Source organism: Centroberyx gerrardi, chromosome 14 (assembly GCF_048128805.1).
Source record: "Centroberyx gerrardi isolate f3 chromosome 14, fCenGer3.hap1.cur.20231027, whole genome shotgun sequence".
NCBI lineage: Eukaryota > Metazoa > Chordata > Actinopteri > Beryciformes > Berycidae > Centroberyx > Centroberyx gerrardi.
Window position 1 is genome coordinate 27,885,173 of NC_136010.1, and position 21,314 is coordinate 27,906,486.

The following is a 21,314-nucleotide window of genomic DNA, read 5'->3' on the forward strand; positions in this document are numbered from 1 at the left end:
CACAAAAACACAATCAAATTCATATAACAAAATAAACAACAACACTAAATGATTTATTTTTAGCGTTCATTATCAGGGGGTGAAGTGATCTGATTGGCTGGGCCTGGCACCATCTGACAGGAGAGCAGCTTCCTCCCCCACTGCAAACTGAAAACACACACATACATGTTTATTAATTGATTCTTGTGTATAGAGCTGCACTGTGTGTGAAAATAGACTAATGCAAGGTTTGGATCAATAGAAATAGAGAATCAATAGGAAACTTGTCTCCTAGGTCTGATGAGCCAGCACTCTTGTCAGTGCAACTTTAGGATTAAAAGATATAGACAATAAAAAAACATCCAATTAGGAAAAGGGCAGGGGCATAAATGACATCTAATCAATACGAAACTGTCCTGAGTCCGACAAGCTGTCACTCATGCCAGTGCAACTTTGGGGTCAACAGATGTAAACGATGAAACATCTCAGTGCGGCTTCAGTAGATATAGATGATCAAAATAAAGCCTAGTAAGAAAGGGGAAGGGGGGTTCAATGACATCACCGATTGATAGGAAACCTCACCCGAGTCTGACGAACCATCACTCATGTCAATGTGACTTTGGGATTAATCGGTCTATATGATGAAAAGCAGCACTTTTTTTTTTTTAAAATTTCTGGGACCGACATATGATGAAAAAACAGCCAATTGGGAAAGAGGGAGGGGCTTAAACAACATCACTGATCAAATAGAAACTCTCTCCTGAGTCTGATGAGGTATCACTCAGGTCAATACAACTTTGGGATCAGTAGATATAGATGATCAAAAAACAGCCAATCAGGAAAGGGGGAGGGGCTTAAATGACATCACAAATTGATAGGACACTCTTGAGTCCAACAAGCCATCACACATGTCAGTGTGACTTCAGGATGGCTCTCCTGAGTCCGACGAGGTGTCACTCTGTAAATGTAACTGTAAATGCGATCAACAGATATATAGACCATCACATATCTCAGTGCAACTTCAGGAACAATACAGCCAATGAGGAAAGGGGGAGGGGCTTAAATGGCATAACCAATTGACAGAAGACTCTCTCCGACGAGCCGTCACTCATCATCATGTGAGTTTGGTATCAATAGATATAGATGATAGAAAGCAGCAATTTTTGGGCGGGACCAACAGACAGATGGACTGACAGACCAAACTATAGTAGCTGCTAAAAAATGTGGTGTCAAATCTATTGTGGTGCCATTACAATCCATCACATAATTTAGTATAATCACTAAACCTCTGTCTTTGCCAAGAAATACTGAGGAATTTACTTACTTAATACTTTACATTTGATGAACATACCGTCACCATAGTTAGAATATAGCTAGAGACTTGTAAAAACATAACTCAGGGACGATATGAGCAAAAGTCGTCGTAATGTTATGGTTGCCCCTGAGGGTTAATGAACCCATTCACACCAGTTCATCTTTTGTCACTTCTGTGATCCCCGCGAAATTAGTCCTCAGTGTGGACTGGAATTGGCCAAGGACAGCAAAGATGAGAGATAGCCCATGATGAGGTTTCTCCCTCAGGAATCAATGTTTAGCTTTGTCCCAGGGGCCACTGAAGGTTGTCTGTAAAATCAATCCAGTGCCGGGTCCTAGCCTGGACAGCCTATCACCTTGGCATCTTGTTGGCAAACAGGAGTAAAGTAGGGATATTACCGGGGACACATTTTGGTCATGAATGAATTCATGTAATAGTTGTACAGATGCAGATTTTTGTGATATCGTTTTTGTGTCATGCTGTGTCTACTGCTGGCATTATGTGTCACCTCCCCCATCATCGCGCTGCATAATCAAATTGCCCTTTGGGAATCAAGATGACTTTGTGTCTCGGGAAGATAATGCAGAATATGATGATCAGCTAAACCAGGCCTGACCTTGTGTCTCGCTGTAATCATCCCTGGATTGATATGAATCTGTAACATCAAGGATAAGTCCTCACTGCTTTTGACAGCAGAGAGCAATAGAGGGCAAATCCATAATCTTTCAAATGTTTTACAACATTTACTTTGTGTCTGACCTTTATAATTCAAGAGGCTCTCTGCGAAACTAATTATTATTGAAGCTCAATTGACTGGGAGTTTAAGAGGTTGTGGAGCAGAACTTGGCCGAGAGTGCAAGTTGAGGTTGAATACAGATCTGCACAATAGGCCATTAACATCTTAGGAGACGGAGGAAACCTGATTTGTATGGTTTTGAATATGCAATGGACTATGTCTGAATCTAAAATGTCCCCCCCCACCCTCCCTTTTCTCTCCAGTCCGACGTCGGCTCTGAGGCTGGGCAACTCTGTGAGGCACCGGGTGTGGATCCTGCTGGCCATGACCCACCTCACCCTGGACTTCTCCGTCTGCAGCCCCCTCAGTCAGGGTCTGGGGATCAAACTCACGCCTAAATCGGTGCCTCGCTCCCGGCCTCACTGGCAGCCCCTCTGGGACACTCCCAACATGCTCCACTGGAGGACTGTGAGCCCGTTGGCCCGCCGGCTGCTCAACCCTGTCCCGCCGCCCCAAGACAGCAGGTCAGGGCTAGGGCCAAAAGTCAAGGGTCAAAAGCATAGGAAACCAGCACATAAAGGACAAGCAGCGTGTAAGGAGTGCCAGTCGAGATACTCTCAGACGGAGACTGGTGATTCATCGGCTCTGGTAGCGGAGGCTCCAGCGGCCCTATCCGGCGGGAGCAGAGGGGACGCCGTGAGGTTGTTACTGAGAGCAAGGAGGCAGCTCAAATGGGACAGCTATGACAAGTCTCAGGATGGCCGGACTACCACCGTGGCCGGATTTATCGACTGGGGACCCACAGGGACGGAGGACAGCATAGATGAGGATGGCAAAGCGGTGCCCAATGTTACGCTGTCCACCAAAGCCTTGACTACCACAGTGGCCACAACCACTAGCACTACCACCAAGGTCCCCCAAAGGACGTTCGCTGTGGTGACCACGCCACAGCCCAAGAGGCTAAGCACCACCAGGGCCACTATCAGCTTCGGGGAGACTGTCAAACCACCAAAGCCATATGGGGACACACCAGGTAAGACATGTACAGAGTTTTTAGCCTTTTGTTTTGTGGTTACCTTGAGTGAGCAGGCTGAAGAAGCCATTGTTCCAGTTGCTATTGTTGTGTTTTTGTGTTTCAGCCATGCACTTTACAGGCTTCTAGATGTTTACGATTGGTTGGTATAGCCACACCTCATTTCCTCATTACAAATCAGATAGTGCTTTGAAGATGGATACTGTCTAATGTTCTCTCTAAGCCACTGGTGTCCAGCCCAGTGCCACAGAAGAGTCTGCAGGTCCAAACACTGCAGCAACTCCTCTCACTTGATTAACACCTAGAGAGGAGGAACTAATTAGTGAAATCAGCTTATGTGGTGTTTGGTGTGAACTTCATGACTCTTCATGGCACAGGACTGAACACCATTGGCCTTAGAGGGAACATTAGTCTCCAAGTGTATACTATCTAAGTACATGGGTTGGCTCTTGCCTTGCATAGTGCATGTGACTTCTATTTGTCATGTGATGGGACATCTAAGAGTGTTGGTTCCATGATATGGAGTGCACAGCGTCAAGTGCCAGACACTAAAAGGTATTAGAGTTGCCAGTGGGTTAGCTCTTTTGTTTGACTACAAGAAATCCCAAGCCCCAATTGGATTGTAGACATTTTTCACTTAGTTATTAGGGTTGATCTGAGCCCCTGATTCAGGGGCTGACAGTATGCGACAGCTAAACATGAGTTTAACATTAACTTGGAGACCAAGATTTGATCTGTAATGTCTGAAAACAATAAAAAATATATATTTTATGTACAGTACCAGTCAAACTCTTAGAGAATCTGTGTAATTATGCTTAAAATTTGTATGAACAAATACAGTAAGTTCCGGAATGGGCCTTTAAACTACTGTATGCCAATGGACAATGCGCATCCACAGAGCAATATACTCAGAACAAAAGGACTGGATCAGAAATGCTGGGTGGTGCATTGCACTGTGGGATGAGCTGGGAGGATTAAATGACGTCAATTTATGCCAAAATAGCACAAACTGAATCTGTGCCTATTGTGCTGGCTGGACAGGCAAGAAAGGGCTGTGCAGGCCTAAAATTCAGTGAAGAGTAGATGCAAGGGGAAGCTTGCACTCTGAAATGGAAGAAACAACTTCTCAAACGTCTTTACAAAGTTTCCATCTGACCAATTTTCAAGTTACCCCATACCCGTTTGCCCTGATGGGTAACTCAAAAACTTTACTGTACTTTTTCCCTACAGCACATGTGAGTTCTGATCCACTGTTTTTCATTCATTTGATATTGTAGCATGAGTCGAAGTATGATTCACCTTCACAGAGTATGTCCTTGACCATATTGAGGCTTTCAATGTTATCCCCAAGTGCCCCACCTGCTTGAAATACATTGGCATATGTGATTTTTATGGGCAGTTCCTCTGTGTTATGAACACACACAAACCTCCCAGCCAGGCATATTAGATTTACCATTTCATTAAGTCCATGAGGAAGACAGCTTCTTAAATGGAGCATACAGGTCGCCATAAAACTTAAGTCATGTTTAATGACTTATGAGCAAGCACTATGCTAATTGATTCCTTCCCATTGGGTGCATTAATATAAATGTCATACAATTAGGCACCGAGCACTGAGGGCGATCAAGTCCTTGGTCATTGGCCACTCAGCCAGTACAGCGAAAAATGTCTCAAGACACTGAGGTATTTGAACTTTCACCAGATATCTGAAAATATACCCATAACTCCTATGCCCCTGCTGCTGCGGAAAATAGTCCTCACTGCTACAAAAATGTAAAAACAGAATTGTATAATCTGCCTCTATTACCCAGTCAAAACAAATAAATACAAGACAATTAATTCATTGATGGTAAAGGAATAGTTCACCCCAAAATGAAAATTCAGTCAGTAACTATTCACCCCTATGTCAGTCAAAACTTCGTAGGAAGTTTGTAGGACCACCAAACACATAGTGAGTTCCTGTAGTTCCGTCTCAGCCTTTTCCCAAACTATTGAAGTCAACGCGGCCATCTTTTTACAGCTCCAAAAAAAGCCTAAAACACCCATCAAATTTCTCCAAACAGCATAAGTGTTTTGTAGCCAAACGATGGCAAATGATTGCTCTGGTTGTGGGTACAGTAGCAACCAGAGTCTGTAGGGTGCGTCCACGACCAGAGCATTGCCAATAAGGAAACTATAGAAGATAAGAGGTAAAAGGTAAATAATGGACTTTTGGACCCACAGTGCAATGGTTCAGCTACAAAACACTTGGAGAAATTTGAATGGACATTTTATAAAATTTCTTGTGTTTAGTCCAAACGATTGCACTTTGGGTTCAAAAGTCCAATATGTACCTCTTTATCTTAAATAAAGGTAAAACACTTGAATTATGCTATTTGGAGAAATTTGATGCTTTCGACATTTTATGTTTTTTTTGTGTTTTTTTTGGAGCTGTGTAAAGAAGACTTCTGTGGTGTTTGGACTGACATGGGGGTGAGTAGTTAATAACTGAATTTTCATTTTGGGGTGAACTATTCCATTAATGATTATATGTCATAATACCAATATCTAAATAAAAAATATTAACTGCACCAAGTGCTGGGACTAATACCAGAAGCAAACCCGGATCCCATGGCTCCTAGCCGCCTACCGCCACTACAAAAATCAGAGGGAAATGTCTCAGCGCTTTGAAAATCACCCGTTTTCAATAGGTCTTAATGGTAGTCGGATAAATAACTACTCTAGTATGGTGAGTGAAGTGTATATACTGATTGTGAAACGGTGGTGTATAATTGACTTGTCAATGTTATTGTGATCTCTTCATTTTCTTTTGACTGGGAGCTGACTATGAGGCCACCTAGGATTGAAAATGATCACTTGATATTCCGTCCTGGAGGAAATCAATCATTACCATGAATCACGCCGCTAACTCAAAGCCGATTGAGTAAAAAGGTCCTATTTTTCCGACTAGGTCCTCACTATTGTATCAGTAAGCCGACTGTGTCTCATCAGGCCAGATGAATAGAACCATTTTCCAAAGGCAAGCCCCAGTGTTTAACTGTTATACAAAACTTTCCTTTGCCTTCACAACGCATTAACCCATGTCTCTCTCATATTGGCCCCTAGGCAAGATGTAATTACCACACACAGACAGCGCTGCACTGGATTGTTGATGAAATGAAACCGTTGCTGAAAGGGAGGTGCTTCTCTCTGTCTCCCTCTGTTTATTTCTCCTCCTCTGTTTATTTCTCTTGCTCTGTTTTTGAGTATGTTTACATGCACACTGACATTCAATCTCAACCTGATTAAGGCAGTAAGGTCATAATCAGAAGTAAGCGTAACAGGGTTTTGATTCATTAGGGCATGTAAATGCCTTAGTCAGATGTCTTTTGTTGTTTTTTCTAATTGCGCATGTCATGAAGGCCACTAGACACAAGAAAGGAGAGGAAAGCTTGTTCTTTCCTTGGTTCCTTGAGACCTTTAGGCTGCTTTCACACCATAGGCCTTCATGCTCAATTCTGAATTGCTGCTGATATCTGATCTTTTTTTTTTCTTTCTGTTTTTTGGGATGACTCTTCATATCTACTCTAGGATGTAACCCATACTGACTGAATTGAAGCGTTTCCCCAAATATCAATCAAGTCGTGTATTTGGCTTTCTTTCCATTGTTGTGTCTCAAGTGAATGATGTCAGATTTACTTATTGTCACGGCAACGCTGACAAATTCCAATGTGAACGTTCAAATACAAGTCGCATGTAGGTTGCATGCCTCAGGAGCCGATATCTCACCACGTATCCATGTGGGTCAGATCAGCTTTTTGCTGTTCACACTTAGAAATGAGAAAACATCACATCTGTTTCACATGCGAGGGAAAACAATCAGAATCGGGCCGGTTTCAGCTACAGTGTAAACGCAGCCTAGACCAATTATTCTTACATATGGATCCAGCTAAACCGGGTTATTAGCAAAATCGCGTTACTTCGAACAATGTAAATGTTTTAATTGAAATATCGCTTTAAGCTCTTTACTCCCAGTCATCGGAGTATATGATGTGCATGTAAACGTACTTTCTGTCTCTCTCTATCTCCCCCTGTCTCTCTCTCATCCACCCTCTCCAACAGAAACACATCAGGTCAGCGTAAACCCCCGGGAGAAACCAACCCATCCACCCTTGACATCCCCAGGCACTCGTATCAGCCAATTGTAATCTAAAAGCTACTGATATAGAAATGACAGCCGGTTCATAACATGTCTGCGTTATTTGAGCTGACCTGGGTCCCGTGAGATACTTTTTACTGCATTCTCCAACGTCTCTTCCTCTTTATTCGTAGAGTCAAAATGTAATTAGAAAATGCATTTTAGCAGAAATGCATGCAATATTTCAAAAATAGGAATGATTGCACCCTAAAAATGACAAAAATGTCACTATTATTTAGTAAGCAAATATCTTTTTTGGTGTCTTTTACAGCAATAAGCATCCTTTATTCCTTAAAATATTCTTAGATAGTTTATGTGTATATAAAAGCTACCATTGACATACACAGTGACCACATTAATACCTTTAAAGTCTATTCATACCATTGTTTTGCAGACATGTTTTTGGAAAAGCCCAATTTGAGTCATCACAAGTTTATGTGCAGCCTACTGTATGTTGTGACATTGTATTCTCATACTAATTTCACATAAAAGCTTCGGCCACCGCAGCTCCACAAATCTATTTATCACCGCTACTCAGGCTCCCTTGTAAATGTAAATGTTTGTTTCAGCTTAGTCTGGCATGTTGCGCAACGTGATCATCATCTTAGTGTGTGTGTGGGAGTGTATGCACATCACGGTCTCAAACACGGATAGAAGTGGTTGTTTGTGCAAGGGGGTAGATAGCAGGGGTGGAAAGAATACCAAAATATCCTGCTCAAAAGTGCTGTAAGTTTGCTGGAAGTTGACTTAAAACAGCTTTGGAAACTATTTGTCAAAATGTTTGCGGGTATGAATAGACACAATTCATTCAACATGATTATGATAGGCCAGTTTCTGATGCAATGCTTATGTTGAGCCTAAAACAATTGTGATGCTTTATACCAAAGGAAACCAAAGAGAGAGGAGAAAGATCTAATGTTGGTGAGTCCAGCTTTCTCTGGACGGAGTGCTGCTCACTGCTGTTTAGGAGGCAGGTTTGGATTGTCACTTCCACCAGTGTCCATATCCAGCACCAGAATTTGATTTGGGCAAATAGGGCAGATCTACAGCATCTCAATTAGTGGGGATGGGACACTCTTCTCTATTGCAGCCGCACTTTGTTTGGCTGATAAGACAGGTGGATTTTTTTACTAAAAATCTTGCCCTGATTCCCAAAAAAACACCTCAATTACAGTGATGGTTGATAGGTATTGTTGATCGTGCTCTCACAGTGTTCCTGTGGCCATGGTACAGGAGGTGGGAGGTGGTGGTGTTGGTGGTGGGGGGGTGGGGGTTTTATAGCTGTGGTGCCTCCAGATGCTCACTGATTGTTCCCGGTGATAGTGCTGCTAGTCACTGCGACCCCCCTCTACACCACGCAGATGGAGCTGTCAGCTCCATTATGGATATGAGATGATTAAAACCGCAGTCAGAAGAGTCGCCACCGATAACTCGGGTCTTGTTAGAGCACGTGAAAGTCACGGGCGCGTTTGTGCTGAGTAAGCAAAAAGGCTCGGGCCAGACCGAGCGCACGCAACAATGGAGGCTGAAAAGAACCGTCCAAAAAATGGAGAGGTTAAATAGATATTAGATAAATAGATAGACGCTGTGCATTGAAAATGAATGGATCCATCTGGCGATAATCAAGTTCAGGAGGGGAGCGAGGGGGTTAAGCGAACAGTGGAGTAAATAAGCGAAGCCCTGCATCCACCGCGGAGCAAAGCGAGCGCATGTAAAATGTATGTTAAGTGCTCGAGTATCTCAGGAATCTATTTTTAAAGGAGCGAGTGAGTAGAGTTCAGCGAACATTGTAACACTGCGTTTTGACCTGCGGTGGACCTGTAGAGGCGTACAATGCAGTCTCTTCAACAGTTAGAGAGACACAGAGAGACGGAGAGCAACCACTCTCCCCAGCGGTTACCATGGCAATCCAATAATCTCGCTATTACTCTCTATATTGACTCTCAATAAAGTGGGTAAAAATGAATCTCCTTTTCTCAAGCGTTAAATCTGGACTTAAATGCTGATGCCTGGTGACAGACATGCAGAGTCAAGCCCCCTTTCCCTGATTTACAGAAAACTCAGCCAAGAGGAGATGAAGGGGCCAGACCGAGCAGATGCTGCCTCGCTTTGTGTTTCTCCGCTGCTCAGCTCTTTCTTCGCGCCTTGACATATCCGCCTAAAGGAAGAAGCGCGCAGATGTTGGCTGAGCCACCATTTTGGATACAGGAGATTGTTCTGTCGATCAGAAGGGGCAGGGCAGAATTTTAATGTGACCCCTTTCCGTCTCATTTGTAAGCAACGCTTTGTTCTTTTATTATGTTTATTTATTTATTTTAGATTTTTTTTTTGAGGTTTTCTGTTTTATCGGAATGGCGACAGGGAAGATGTTTGAAAGAGGGGATGGGATGCAGAAGAGTCGGGCGCAAACCCACGACACTGCAAATACATGGTAGAGGAGAGCGGGGTAAGATGAGCCAGTTTTTACTCAAAATCTTGGCAAGGAAAAATGAGACAGAGCTAAAACAAATGTCCCCACCCATATTTCAGGATGTTGACTTTCAAATTAACAGTACAGGTTTCAAGTCGGTTGATGGAAGTTGCCTTAGCAGCGATGTCATTTTACACCCTCGTGAACCGCACACTCATTTCCATTTGTCTGTTGTTAACAAGACAAGCCGGTGCGTCTTCCCCACTGTTCCTAATACAGACAGGCATACAAGACAAGTGTATCCTCCGGTAAGTGATGCCATCATGGAAGCAATATAGTCTGGCCACCTCTCCTCTTCTGTCAGCGCTCACCATCTCCACTGATTGAATTATGCAGCGATGCCTTTGACATTGGGAGAAAAGGCGTGCGGAATAATTGTTTCTGATCTCTCTCTCTCTGACTTTCCCCTTCCCTCTCTCTCTCTCTGCCTCGCTCTCTCACTGCCTCTCTCCCAGCGCCCTCTTCTTCAGTAAGTGTTTTAGATTGCTGGGCGACTCGGTGGAAATCAGCCTAGATTGACACTTTGACACTGCCGTTAATTGGCAATTGCTAACCATCAGCAGGCCGCCTTTGACGGAAAGGCTTCCCCAACCCCTCCTGCTCAGGTGGCTGGGTGTGGGAGAGACAACCTTAGAGGGGTCACGTGTGTGTGTGTGTGTGATGGTGAAGTCTCACTGCCAGTCTCACAAGTGTACATCTCGGTGTGTGTGGGAGTGCAGTTGGCTCGGCCTCTGTAAGCCGCACAACTCAGTTTTACAAATGAGGGGCTGTTCCCACATTTTTCAGGAGCTTTTAAGCCGACACTGCGTGGGCTGTAAGGCACCATTAGCCCTAAACGGCTATTTGCTATGAATGTCTGATAGCGCTTCCCCCTACTTACAGACGGTCCTGCGCGTACACACACACACACACACACACACAACTAAAGACTCTCGTCCTCGAAAATGAGTCGCACATAATTCTCTTTTCCTCATATTCCTCATTTGTCCAGCAGCGCCTGTGTTATTGAGGCTATTTTAAGAGGACACAGTGCCCGATAGTGGTTCTCATACGGCTTCACCATAGGAGCTGCACATCGGCAAATCAGATATCAAGGCTACGAAATTGACCATGTCCTGTCATTGGGAGCGGACTGAGATGCGAGCAAGGCCAGGAGCTGCGATATGAAGGGTTTGGCTGGAATATCTTCGGCTGCTAAACATCATTGCCAGTGCCCATGGCTTACTATTTTAACAAGGCACAGTGCTTGATGAAAGAAATAGTGGTCAGTCAAACCAGAAATGACTTGCTATGGACGTTGATTGATCCCACATGAGTTTTTTTGTACATTTGCAAAGCCTACTCCAAGCTGGGGATCTATTAAAAGACGGCAGCGAGGGGGATATCATTAAACCGCCATGCTCTTCTACGACATGTTCATCAAACTGTCATGACAGCGGAGGTGAAAAAAGCTCATCTCTTTCTCTCTGGGAGCTTTTGATGGGGCTGAAATCCTGCTGGCACAGAGGTCACAAGCTTTCCATCCCTTGCCCTCCATATCCCTTTCTGTCCCTTTTCGCGCTCTCCTTTTCTCTCTCTATCTCTCTCGCTCTCAGCCTCTGTTTGTTTGGCAGTGATTTGACCAAACAAAAATCTAACCCGATACCTCTAAAGCAAGGTGACTGCCAAAGGTGATTTTTCAGCCCCGACTGCCAGGGCACAATGAGTTTTGGATAGCCAAGCCAAATTTTGCCTCCCTCCAACTGGCAGTTGTGGGTGAAAATAGAACTGGCCTCTGCTCTCAGATTTGTCAGCCTTGTCATTATCTACCCTATTATCTCCCGGCACCCTTAAATGCACTGCCCCGGAAATTAGGTTATAATGGACTTAAAGTTGGCGTGCGCGTGTGTATTGCTGGCCCTCATGTTCTTGTGCTTATTTGTTTCATTTATAGCCGCAGTAGGCAATTTTGCACATTGGAATATGGCAGCGAGAGGTAACTTTGAAAACTATTTGGGCTTAAAGGGACCAGAAACACTAAAACTTGTTTTTTGAGATGTTAACTGATATCTACACTGCCAGTCAAAAGTCAGACACACCTCATTGAATGTACTATGTTTTTCATTCTCTTAAAGCCATTTTGATGTTTCTTAGACAAATATAAATTTGAAAAAATCTCAACAAGTTGATGCCGATGAATTTCTTTCCGAAGCCTTTGCCTTTCCATCAAGGCAAAGGGCGGCTACTTTAAAGAATCTAAAATAGAAGATAGGTTTGATTTGTTTAACACTTTTTTGGTCACTGCATCATTCCATTTTCCAGTTTTGATGCCTTAACTATTATTCTAAAATGTGGAAAATAGTATAAAAAAAAATTAAAATGTGGTGCGTCCAAAGTTTTGACTGGTAGTGTAGGTGTTGTTTGAGATAGAAGACAATAATACTAGGCATTACCTCCACATATAAGTGTATATGTTGAACTGCCGATGTGTCAACAATTCTCTGTTTTCTGAGGTTAAAAATCCAAAGTAGGTGACTGTTATTGGATGTTTTGTAGGGTCTTACTTGATTCGATAGGCACTCCTCCCAACCCTCTCCCCATTCCTTTCCACTGCTGCTCTCCACACCCGGCACATTGCATTTTTCAAACTAGTGGGGTAAGAAGAGAGGAACTGAAACTGGGGGGTACTGTCACCCTTTAAATACCCAGAAAACATGTAACATGGCGTCCGTAAACTGCTCACAGCACGCTCATATTTACCAACCCAGTCAGTCTGTGAACGGAATCACAGACCGTCCAGGTTGGCAAACACAAGCGTGCTGTGTGCAGTTTGCTGATGTCACCTTACAGGATCTCGCCGATCACTTGCCGATTTGACACTACCTATGGGTGGAGAAGCATCCATTACCGACACCAGAATTGCATTTGGCCAAATATGGTAAATCTCAGTTAGTGGTTTTGTGATTTTGGCTGATAAAACAGTGAATTTTTACAAAAAGAATTTGCCTAGTGCAGCTCGCAGGTTGAAATCTGCTCCCTGAGAAGCATCCCCCCCTTTTCACATTGACATAAATGTAAAATGAAACGATTCTCAGCGGAGATCTCAGCTATTGATCAAGGTCAAGGGCAAGCTCTATTATCCCTGAACTTGGACAGATGTTAATTTATAACCGAACACTTTCAACTTCCAGCCTTGATGTCAGCCAGAGAAAGGCAGAGCGGGAGAGAGAGAGGTGACGGAAAAAAAGAGAGAGAGAGAGAGAGGATATGAGGGAAATGCAAATGACTTGCCAGATAAGTTAATGTGCCTTTGTGGTGGCGAGGGACTCTGATTGCGAGGGGGAAGGTACGGCTTCCCTGAGCCAGCCGGAGATATCATTAATCCAAGGTTGACCTGGCTCGCCTTTTTCGCGGGGCCCGGCCCAACAGAAGTTCATTATCCGAGTGCATATGCACAACGAGAGGGAGGAGAGGCTGGCCAGGCGGCAGGCAGGCAGGCGGAGGAGAAGAGGCCATGTACTTTCCAAAATGACGGGAGCAGCAGTTCCTTTTGAGCCGTCCCGAAGACAAATTGGCTTGGATCAGCACCTAGGCAGCTGGCTGATGGAGAGGTGAGATGTATCGGGGCCCACGTGGGCATTTTCATCATGAAGGTTTTTTTTTCCCGCAGCATGTCACCTGCTGCAGTGTCTCATTGTCCCCCAGTCGCTCTCATACTGTATCACTCACCCACACACATACGCAACGCTCCGCACATACAGTACAGTGTGATAGCCGTGCGGTAATCCTCACTTCAGGCATGTACTGCACAGTGAGGCTGTTTGTGGATTACTCTCCTCTGGCAAAAGTGAGAGATCAGCACTCGCAGGAGTCTTGAGAGTTTAAGTAAAAACAATGCAGTGTTTTTGTAGTTTAATCACAGAGGAAGGCAAGCAGGCGGAAAGCATTTGGTCATCTGCATCTGCAAGCAGGGTGCGCTGCAACGCAAAAGCAAGGGCCTGCATAATGCCGCTCATGTAAAGAATTTTCATAATTCATAATTTTATGGCTTGACACTGGCCAATTGATATTCATGACCACGGACAGCTCAACAACACAAAGCTATTAACCAGGTATTTCACCCAAATGCATTGTTTTCATTGGCCTTGCTTTGGCTTGACCTGTGATTAAATAGAATTGGATGCAATGCATCTTCGATCAAACAATCTTTGATCAAAACCAATAACATGCATCAGTCCTGACACTAAGCAGAGCTATGTACACCTGTTAGGGTTATTATTTTCTCAAAAAAATATTTTAGAAGCACCATATTTTTATTTTGTCCTATTAACCACTTTCTAAGAGTGTACAGGTAGATATTTTAAAATAGTAGTCAAGTAGTATAGTACAGTGGTTCTCAACATGGGATCCGGGGACCATCAGGGGTCCTTGAGGGGGTTCCAGGGGGCCCCCAGCAAATTGATGAATTGTTAAACCTTATCATTATTTAATTTACAAGAAGTTAACACAATTATTGAATGTAGAAGAATGACTATTTTGATAGTTTCACTGTTATCTCTCTACCTACAATACAGATGGTCATGGAATTCTGGACAAAATCATATCTAACAATAAAAATATTCTCAGATTTGGGTCCGAGAGACAAAATCTCATCAAATGGGGGTCCGTGGCTCAGACACTAAGAGAAATGGGCTTGTTGCTGGGTTTCCAGTTCAAGTCCTCAGACTGGCTAGAAAAGTCCTGGCAGGGCAAGTGGATGAGTTACACTCTTCCCTCCTTCAACAACTACTGTTAAAGTACTCTTGAGAAAAGCACTTAACTCCCAACAGTGGAGATGTTTAGTGGCCAATAGTACAAGACTGTTGTCTATATGAAGCAGGGCATTGCTGTAAAACAGAAGCAGTCAACTCAGTCAGCCGTCCCGGGATATAAGAACAGTGTATCTGTGGGTCCTTACAAAGTCTGAAAAAGTCTGAAATGATCTAAATGTCACTAGTCAAAGCACAGTTGGAAAGTAAGGTAAATGAAATAAACCAAATGCAATGAATTGTGTAGTTTCACTAAAAGATGTGAATATGGCTGACAGTGACCTTAGTTTTATTTTCTTATGTTGTATTACATTACTACACTTCCAGTTGGTCACATTAAGTTTGCATGTCCACTCTTAGATGAATACAGAACAAGGGTTAATACAATATGACAGATTGAACTTCATGTCCCCAAACATTTAATTTCCTGTTGTCCTTTTTCTAATCCAGCCCATTTATAGTTTCAGAACTTTCATTAGCCATGTCCAATCAGAAATAGGCAGTTCTGACAGATTTTTATTTCTTTCATTTTGGTAGTTAAATTGGTTTTAAATTTAATTCTGGGTAGCACTATAAAGGTTTTACAAACTTTTAAATTTGGAAACCTGCAGATACACTGAAGAAGGTTAAAGAAAAGTAGATAGGAACTGCACCAAAATAGAGACTGGTTTCTCTCCATCTTTCCAGTCTAGATGCTTGTGTCTGTGTGTATCCTTACTCTACTCTGCATGCCTTCTATTTTCACTGAGCTCAGACAGTATGTTTGGATCACCTTTTGATCAAATATTTTATTTGATATACCATATGTTGCATCAATAGATTGTTCAAAGACTTGTGATGTTTAATTCAAAGCCTCAGGCAAAAGGTACAGAGAAACTGAGGTTAGGAAAGGCTAGAAAAGAACATAATATGATAATAATAATAACCTTTATTTGTATAGCACCTTTCATACACAACATGCAGCTCAAAGTGCTTTACATCAATAAAAGGCAGATAAAAGACAGATAAAAAGATAAAATTAAAAAAAAAAGCAAAATGCATTGCATTAAAAGAATCAAATCAAGTAAAATAGAAAGATAAAAGAACACAACAAATACTCCCACTTTTAGATGCACATTGTGAGTGAACCCATATGTTTTTCTTTAATTTTCTTTTCCCCTGTCCTTCGTGATTCTACTTTTGATCTGATATTTACGTCAGATCTCACTGCCTAAGGCAGACGAGAATCATAGATTCTCCTCTTGGTCAAAAACCTCACCATCCACAGATGGATGAGAATCATACAGGGTAAAGCTCTGTCCCCCCCACATATAGTGTTCACTCGTGCAAGTAAGCATTACCCGAGACCAATGAAAATTCGTACTTGCCCATATCAGCTCTGTTGGGATCCTGAACAGAAACAGTTAAAATGAAGGCTATTTAAAAGCTAAGCTGAAAAGATAAGTTTTTAGCAGTTGTTTGAAAATGCTTACAGAGCCCGCCTCTCTAATATTCTTTGGGAGGGTGTTCCACAGTTTAGGAGCATAGTTAAAAAAGGCTGCATCCCCAATCTTCTTTTGAGTGGGGTTTTGTACTTCTAACAAACCAGCAGTAGAAGACCTGAGACATAAGTCCAGAGAGCGTGAGGATGGTGTTATTCAGACTTAAAGTGATAATCTGCACGTTCTATTTCATTCTTCCTGACACCAGTGTTTAACACTGGATAATATTGCCCTGTGCATGCATAGGTCAAGAAACTATACCAACAAAGTCAAATGTGACCACTGATCTCGCCACTCTGGCTCCTGGTCCCCCATACCTAGCACCTAGGATGTTACCCATGCTTGGGTGGCCCTTCTCTGAGTGGGCTAACTTGGCTACCTATCCAGTAAGCTAGAGCTAATTTTCTCTGCCAGTTCTTTGGTGACGAGTGTTAGCCTACTTAGGGGACTGCTCTTAGTCTCACACCTATGTTGGTTGGCTGCCCAACTCGACTGGCTATCTACTGTATCTACCTGGTTTGCTAGGATAAACTCCCATTCCGGGCTTGTTGTGTGGGTGCGTTTATAGCTATATGAACTATAGCTAGCTAGCTAGCTGGCTAGCTAGTCTGCTGTCTGTGGCTCAGAGTGTCCTCGCTCCTCTTCCTCCTTGTTTTTACCTTGTAGCCTGAGCATTCCCGCTCGTTGTGGTTTTCCAACTATTTGCCCCCGTCGCTGTTTTCCTTTTAGCTATTTACCATGCTGGGCTCCCAATTGTGTAGCTCCTGCATGGCTCCCCTCCAGGCAGGATGGCCATGAGTTCTGCCCCTCATGTCTACAGGTAGAGCATTTCAGTGCACCGAGTGCTTTTTTCAGGTGTGTTCCAGTGCCCGCGGTCTCTCAGTACCTTATAAGGACTACACTGTGGAGTTGTAAAAGTGCTGGGGGGACCACAAGGCCCTGTCCCCCCACACCAGCGATAGTAGGGCTTTAGTGACTGTGTAGGATGCCAGCTCTTATGGTTTGGACCACATGTCCGCAGTGGACTCTTCCACCTCCCACTGGTTCTATTTCATTCTTCATGAATGCCTCTCGATTCTTTGCTTTTCTTGATTTTGGTGACACCTTGGTGATAAACGGTCATTGCCTTGGTGCCTTGCTCTCAATGTAGGCACTGGCCCAACATACTGTAATAATACAGACAACAAACTGCAGTCTACTGCACCTATTTCTTTTACCGTCTTATATTCTAAACGAAATGCTGTTGCTGCTTCCATAAACATAAAACGCATCACTTCTTGTGCAGCAGAGGAGGAGAAGGTGTAGGTGTTTAGAATAGGAAATGTAAAAGCTTTCATGAACTGGGTATAGGTTGAATCTCTATTTTATGGTATCAATCAGCAACAGAGAGTAGCAAAATGGACATGTATTATATGAAAAATTTGCAGATTATTACTGTAAAGAAAAAAAACCCTCCAAAAATTAATTAGCCTGAATTTCTTTGACAACAATATAACAAAGCTGTAGGATTCATCTGGTTTGAAATATATCAGTTTTATATTTGGGTACCAACAGGTAAGATCTCGTATTCAAATAACACTAATGTCACTTTATCTTCCTTTCACAGTAGATATTCTGCCATAGATTTCAATTTGAACTGTAGTTTTGTCCAAAGACTACAATCACAGCGTCAAAAAAGACCTTCATCTCTCATCAAACATCTAGAAATAAAAATCTCAATCTGAGTTTGGGTTTATTTTCTCCTTTTAATGACATGGGAATGAGGATAAGTTTTAAAAGTACTTGAGAGAAAACTTGGACATGAACTTAGATATCCATTACAGTCGGCTGTACTGTAATGGAATAATTCATGTCACTCTTGAATTATGAATTGCAGTGGGTGATAGCATCATCAATACTGACAGTAGAGCAAAATTGCCTGGGTTACCATCCTCTATGTGGGCGCTGTTTCAGTGAGCCGCCCTCGGTGCTTTGTAGACTGCAGCGGATTTGTGCAGTACAGAAAAAATGGAACCGTTTATTCCCTAGTCTTCCCTAGGAGTGGAACTCTTTCTTCCATAAATGAGTGTAATTCTCTTCTCTTCTGTCTCTTTGCAGGTTTGGCAGTTCACCAGATAATCACAATCACTGTGTCTCTCATTATGGTTATCGCAGCCTTGATCACAACACTTGTCCTTAAAAACTGGTAGGAAAGATTCCTTTACTTCATGCTATGGCATATTATCACAATTGCTCATAAAGACAATATAGAAGCTCACACTTAAATGGAAGTTCACCCGAGGTACAAGGTATGATTTTATGTTTGTTTCTTGTCTTTGGTGCGTGTTTTTGTAGCTGTGCACAGTCGGGAAATGGCCGCCACAATAGCCATCAGCGCAAGATCCACCAGCAGGAGGAAAGCTGCCAGAACCTGACGGACTTCACCCCAGCCCGGGTGCCCAGCAAGGTGGACATCTTCACTGCCTACAATGACAGCCTGCAGTGCTCGCACGAGTGCGTTCGGACTGCCGTGCCCATCTACACCGACGAGATGATCCAACAGACGCCTGTCTACAAGACCGCTTACAACGGAAATAGGTACGCCACCTCAGGCTACTCATTTTTTAGAGCTAAAGTTGGTGCACAGTGAAAGACCTCTTGAATCAGTCAGCACTAGAAAGTCCAAGCTGTTGAACCCGTCTCTGCAGCCAAATGACGTCCAGAGGCATCAGGCATCGATGTCTCTATCCACTGCAGCTTCATGGCCTAAATGTCATGGAAGGAGAGCAAAAAGATGTCTGCGCCCTAAATGTAATCCTTGAATATTTTTACTCCAGGTGTGCCAGTTCCAAAAACAGATAAGGGGTGAAGCAACAGAAACTCGTGCACTAGTCAAAAATGGAAAAAAATCCAAAAGACTCAATCCAACTGATGCAAAAAAGACTGAAATTGACTTACAAAAATTGCTGAATAAGGTGGAGTGCACAAACAACTGTGCAAGTTCCTGTGGCTTCACCCTAGATGTTATGGAACCATATGCTGAACGGCAAGTGAGTCAAATCAAATTCAACATTTTATATTCCTAAACTATGTTGGATTTATAAAGAAATAAATGTTCCAGTAATTTGTGCGTATGCCAGTCATTAGGACAAAAGCGATAAAGCATGCAAAGAGGGCAAAATACAAACAGGCAATAACAAGTAAAATGATATCTAAATGTTAAACAAGAACAATCATAGTGAATCCACTGCTTCCTTCATGGAATGCTTGGAACAAGCTTTTATGCGCACACTCTTCTCCTGTCTCATGTTATTTCTCTAAACCAGACTCAATACACAGCTTCAGAGGTTTGTGGGAGCAAATCCACACAAATTGGTCACAAAAATGCCGCTGTCCATCTTCCTGACACTGTCTTCTCCCCTGGAGTGCTGGCTGAGCAATCTGTCTTAACATGTCCAAGTTGCATAGACAAAAAAAAAAAAAACGCTGAATCGACTGGTGGTTTTGACTGACAGGACAGGTGTATTTTTACATAAAAATCTTGCCTAGTGCAGCTTTAAGCTTTTCATCTCACTATTTTTCTGAAGCTACATGAGTAATCGCATGTGTGAAAATAGTTTTGATAGTTCAATAGTTTCGATGCCGTTCACTGTCCCAGAGGATAACAGCAACATTCATCTAATTGCTGATTAGCAGCTGGAGGAGGAGAAAAGAAAGACAATCACATTTGGATACCAAAAACCCTGCAGCCCATTCATTATTCTGGCGCCATTGAGGGTATTTTGTGTGGAGAAAATTGTCAAAACTGTCTGGAATTATTTTCCAAGTTGATGTTTTTTTTGTTGTAGAGTTCTAAAAATACACACAGTTACAGCCAGAATATTGAGGAAAAGTCATGGAAGGATGAGTATATTGTGTTTTCAGTGCTGGAGAAATGAATTTTCTCAATTATCTCAATGCACAGCAGCCTCAGACTGTCATTGGATTTCCTGCAGGGTGCAATCAACCTTAGTGATGTTCAAACACTTTAATATGTGAATTTCCCAATTTGACTATGATATTATGGTACGTTAAATACAATTGGAAACTGACCCACTTGGAATTTCCTACTTCCCATTTCAGAGTGTTGAAGTGGTTGAGGTTATGTTTGTTTGGCTAAAGGGCTACTGTGCAGTTTTGACATTAATGTTACATAGAACAACTTAACCATGAAATTTTGCAAGTATCCAACTGTGTTAATTGGTCTTGAAGTATGCCATGCACAAAACAGGAACTTAAAAGCCTGTTTAAAATCTTAAACAGGCTTTTAAGCCTGTCCCAGGTTTCCAGCTAGGAATTACTAGTTTGGAGGGCCATTCAAATGGATTTTTCCTATTCAGAGGGAAGTTCCCCAGTTAACCCTCACCCTACCATTAGTTAACAAAGATTCAAGTTGAAACACTTGTGCTTGGATATGGAATCTAACTGTTTTAGTGTTTTACAGCTGTTAGATATACATTGACTCTGGAGATAGATCTCTCTATGGACACAAGGATAGCATAGGATACATAGGATAGCATTATGTACTTGTTTCTGTGCTACTTTGTAGGGTTCGACTGATATGGGTGATACACTGATAAGCTTGTGATACCTGACATTTTGTACTGACATCCAATATTTGTAAATGTGACCATGCAAAAAAAATCCAAAAATAGTTAAGTTAAATTTTACCCCCAGAATTTTATTCTTGTCTGAAAAGCCTCTGGAAACTTTCTGAAAACTCTCCACCAAAACCCAAGACGATAATAATAATAATAAAAATAAATATAAATAATAATACAAACTACATCATATCCATCACATCAGAGGTGGACAACACTGACCGGACCATATCCCATTTTTAATAAAAGGCCAATATTGGCCCCATATATCAGTCTAAGTGTACTACCTAGTTCCTTGTTCTTACTCCTTGCACTTGACCCCGCAGGCCCTCTCCCACTGAAAGGCAACTGATTCCTGTGGCCTTTGTGTCAGAGAAATGGTTCGAGATCTCCTGCTGACCGGCTGAAGGCCTTGTTCACTTCCTGTGGGCGGACCAGACTTCCTGAATTCACGCTCTGGTGGGTACTGTGCCACTTTGTCCCGCTGCAAAAATCATCGCCCTCAGCCGTAGCCACCTAGATCCCCGCGGTGACGCTGCCCCAGTTTGGGAATAGAAGGGGAACTTGGCATATGTTTGTTATTTCTGACATGATTATGGTCTTCTGTGCAGTGCTGCGAACTGATTGAGATCATTTAGATCCAGTTCATTGCAATATGAGAGAAGGTCATTACTCAAGATTAGATACTCAACATTTATTGTAAACACAGCATTTATA

General features: G+C 42.6%; 1 protein-coding gene across 1 annotated transcript in view; it reads left to right on the plus strand.

Annotated features, from left to right (window-relative positions):
* The window catches only part of ajap1 (adherens junctions associated protein 1), a 32,729-nt gene extending 11,733 nt beyond the window's left edge, over positions 1-20,996 (plus strand). The window contains exons 3-6 of the mRNA XM_078288038.1: positions 2,294-3,063; positions 18,076-18,163; positions 18,313-18,555; positions 20,924-20,996. Of these exons, the coding sequence (XP_078144164.1) occupies positions 2,294-3,063; positions 18,076-18,163; positions 18,313-18,555; positions 20,924-20,996 (1,174 nt within the window). The remainder of the gene's footprint in view (positions 1-2,293; positions 3,064-18,075; positions 18,164-18,312; positions 18,556-20,923) is intronic.
* The last annotated feature ends 318 nt before the right edge of the window (positions 20,997-21,314 follow it).